The sequence below is a fragment of the Nicotiana attenuata genome, unplaced genomic scaffold, assembly GCF_001879085.1.
Source record: "Nicotiana attenuata strain UT unplaced genomic scaffold, NIATTr2, whole genome shotgun sequence".
NCBI classification, from domain to species: Eukaryota; Viridiplantae; Streptophyta; class Magnoliopsida; order Solanales; family Solanaceae; genus Nicotiana; species Nicotiana attenuata.
The window spans coordinates 7662-11988 of NW_017674114.1; the positions used below are offsets into that span (position 1 = coordinate 7662).

At 32.4% G+C, this 4327-nt stretch overlaps 1 protein-coding gene across 1 annotated transcript in view; it reads right to left on the reverse strand.

The window, feature by feature from the left end:
• Nucleotides 1-1885: 1885 nt before the first annotated feature.
• Nucleotides 1886-4327, reverse strand: part of LOC109218022 — a 3538-nt gene continuing 1096 nt past the window's right edge. Inside the window, exons 2-3 of the mRNA XM_019382338.1 lie at nt 3867-4146; nt 1886-3095 (exon numbers count right to left, since the gene is read on the reverse strand). Of these exons, the coding sequence (XP_019237883.1) occupies nt 1886-3095; nt 3867-4146 (1490 nt within the window). The remainder of the gene's footprint in view (nt 3096-3866; nt 4147-4327) is intronic.

Consider the following 4327-nt stretch of genomic DNA (forward strand, 5'->3'; position numbering starts at 1 on the left):
AAATATTTCCTCCTCTTGTTCTTGGCCGGCCTCCTTTGTTTAATATAGGGTTTAGGACTTAAAATCCCATGTTTTGCACTTTAGTCCCTGAAATTTTTGCTTCCTGCCGCTGTCCCACCGCGGTCGCGGTCAAACCGCGGCCAAACATACTCTCTGATTCTTCAGTTGTCCGCGAGTACACTCTGCCGCGGTTCTGCCGCGGTCGCGGCAAAACCGCGGGTTTTTACCCTGTTCCGTTTGGAATTTGGAAAAACGTAAAACATGAAAGTTGTAGTCCTTTGAGTTATCTTTCCAACCATATATTGTGGAGCCCAAATGGAGTTCTGAGCAAAAAGTTATGTCTATTTTACTCGACAGCGCGCAATATGCCTCCTCAAGTCTTCGTTCGTACTTAATTATCAAATTTGACCCCCCCAACACGATCCCGGCTTAATTCCTTGAGCTTTTACTCAGACTTCAAAGCTTCAAATCACTTAAATTCATTCCATAACATCTATATAGCTCGGAATCACACCTACAAGGCATAAAACACACAATTAGTGCAAAACACTAGCGATTAAAGCGCAAACTCAATTAAAGTGCAGTAAATTCGAGTGTAATAAGCGACTAAAATATGCAATTATAGCCTATCATCACCACTATATCCTGTAATTACTACTGGAATGGAATAATGCAGATTTTTTTATCCTATATTCATCCAATTTTTATTACCTCCTATAGTACATGCTGGAATCGCTACTCATGAAGGAATATAATACACAATATAATAATGAAGAAGTGGAAAATAGTGGAAACTTGGTATCCAGAACAATTTGCTGGAATTAAATAATTTAATATTTAGTGTCCTGTATAATTTACTGGAGTTTTATATTGTACAACCACTATATCCTGTAATTGTTACTGTAAATGAATATTGCTCATTTTTTATCCTATATTCATCCAATTTTTATTACCTCGTATATTATATTCTGGAATCGCTACTCATGAAGGAATATAATCCAGTATATTATAGTGGAGAAGTGAAAAATACTGGAAATTTTGTAATTAGAACAATTTACTGAAATTAAATAATTTAATATTTCGTTTCCTGTATATTATATTGGAGTTTTATATTGTAAAACCACTATATCCTGTAATTACTACTGGAATGAAATAATGCAGATTTTTTTATCCTATTCTCATCCAATTTTTATTACCTGCTATAGTACATGCTCGAATCGCTACTCATGAAGGAATATAATCTAGTATATTATAATGGTGAAGTGGAAAATAGTTGAAATTTGGTAATTAGAACAATTTGCTGGAATTAAATAATTTAATTTTTAGTTTCCTGTATAATTTGGTGGAGTGTTATATTGTAAAATCACTATATCCTGTAATTACTACTGGAATAGAATAATGTAGATTTTTTTATCCTATATTCATCCAATTTTTGTTTCCTGTATGTTACACTGGAGTAATATATTGTTAAAGCAGTAAACCCCGTATTTAATACTAGATATGAAAAATCACTAAAAAAGAAATGACTAATAATAAAGAACTCAACTAGTATAATATACTGGAGATAAAGCTTATACAAGGCACATGTTCCGTGAAATTTACTGGAATCAAACAAAATTTACTACAGGATAACCACTAACATCAAGTATAATATACTGGACAAAATGAAAGTAAGTGGAATTACATAATTTAATATTTTGTTTCCTTTATAATACACTGGAGTTATATGTCGTAAAACCACTATGTTTTTACGACATAGTGGTTTTTTTGTAAGCAAATCAAGAAGCAAAAAAAAAAATACACAGTATTAATATTTTGAAAAACAAGAATATTGAATATATATTATTCGGGATTACATCAGCCAATGCAAGTTTATTGTATATATTCAATCATTTTTATTCCTATATTTTCTTGCATAAGGATGAACTACAGCAGAATTTGTGCAATTTGTTCTGGTATGCCCATATTTTTTGCAACGACTACATCTTGGTTCCTTCTTGAATTCTGTACCGGAAACATATCGATTCTTCTGTCTTCTTCCTAGCAGTACTTTGGCATCTGGAGGCTTAGTGATTTCTGATTTAATAGTGTCTGGTATAACCCATGTTGTTGCATCACCTACAGAATTTACTTGCCCTTCATACGTTTTCAACCAAAAGTCCCTTGAAAAATAGGCTGAGCAAAAGGCCGATTTCTTTTGATGTATACTCTCAATTGCAACAATTGCATGTTCACATGGCATCTCATCTAGCTGAAATTCAGAACAATCACATGTTCTTTTGTCTAGATCAACAATAAATTCCATACCACCTTCTTTGACATTGAATTTGAGTCTATCAATGGGCAATACTCTAAATGTAAAAGCTGGTTGAATTTTTGCTTCCAATGTTGCTTCTGCCCAATTTGATATATCACGGAATATTCCTTCTGCAAGTATCCTTCTTTCATAGAACCAGCTTTGCAATTTTTCTTGTATGAAATCCATCATTGTTAAAATTGGCAATTCTCTTGAACGTCTTAAAACATTATTCATTGACTCAACAATATTTGTTGTTAACATATCATATCTTCTTCTGGGACAATGTGAACGAGCCCACCTTCCTGGCGGTTCCTCCATCAAATAATTGAAAGTTTTCTTATCAACAGCAGTTATTTGGGACATGAAGTCATCAAATTCTGATTGAAGGTATACTCTTGCTGCACTTTTAAAGAGATTTATCACAGTGTTTCTCACTCTTCTTTGCTTCAGATTCTTTTCTAAATGATAGATGCAAATTCCATGGTAGCACTCAGGGAAAACCTTTGCAATTCCATTTGCAATAGCCTTGTGTCGATCTGACAAGAACATTAAATCATTACGAATCCCAATTGTTTTTCTTAATTCCCTGAAATACCATTCATATGATTCATTATTCTCTTTATCCACTACTCCAAAAGCTATAGGAAAAATCTGGTTATATGCATCTTTGGTAACACCCACTAATAGAACACCTCTATATTTATTTTTTAGAAATGTTCCATCAACAGCAATTAGTGGTCTACAATACTTCCACCCAGAAATTGATGCCCCATACATAAAAGACATGTAAACAAACCTGTAAAAAGAAAAGTAAATAAAATTCAGTTAACTTACACAGTATAATATACTGGAGATAAAGCTCATGCCACACGTCCTGTAAAATTTACGGGCATCAAAAAAAAATTAACTATTTTATAATATTCTTCCAGTATAACATACTGGAGTTCCATTAACATCCAGTATAATATACTAGATAAAATAAACTAAAAATACAAAATTTTAGGTTGAACAGAACTCACCCAGTATATTATACAGGACAGAAAGCTTATAAAATACAGATATCCTGTAAAATATACTGGATGACAACCACTAACATCCTGTATAATATACTGTACAAAATCAAATACAATAGATTGAAGAGAAGTCACCCAGTATAATTTACAGGAAAGAAAGCTTTTACAATACACACGTCCTGTAAAATATACGGGAAGACAAACACTAACTTCCTGTTTAATATACTGCAGAAAATGAAATAAAATTGAAATACATAACTTAATATTTTGTTTCCTGTATATTAAACTGGAGTTATATACTGTTAAACCACTATGTCCCGTATTTAATAATGGACATAAAAAATCACTCAAAAAAAGTAATAAATAAAAAGAACTCATCCAGTATAATTTACAGGAAAGAAAGCTTATACAATACACACATCCTGTAAAATATACTGGACGCAACCACTAACATCCTGTATAATATACTAGACAAAATAAAATACAATAGATTGAACAGAACTCACCCAGTATAATTTACAGGAAAGAAAGCTTATCATAAATAAGAAATTTACCTGTTTTCTTCATCTCTCACAATATTTGTATATGATCCTGGATTTTTTTGTTCCATCATATACAAATATGATGGCAGCTGCTCATAATTGTGTTCAGTTGTTCCTCTTAACAAAGATAACCCCTTTTGAATAGCATGCCATGCTTTTCCATAACCAACATCAATTCCATGTGCTCTTTTCATCTCTGAAATGATAAACTTAGGTTTTACCTCAGTAGCTATGTCTCTTAAGTTGTCAATCACGTAATCTCTAATCACATTTGAAGTTGCTTGTCTTTGATCTGATTTTCGAATATCAACTGAGCACTCATGTGTTCTCTGAAATTTAACTATTTTAAAAAGTGTTGATTCCTTAATTCTTGAACCTCGAACAGTCCAAGTACACTTTTCATCAGTACATACCAAAGAGTATCTCGTGTTACTTGACCTGTTAACATAGAACTCAAAATGCTCCTTTATAGC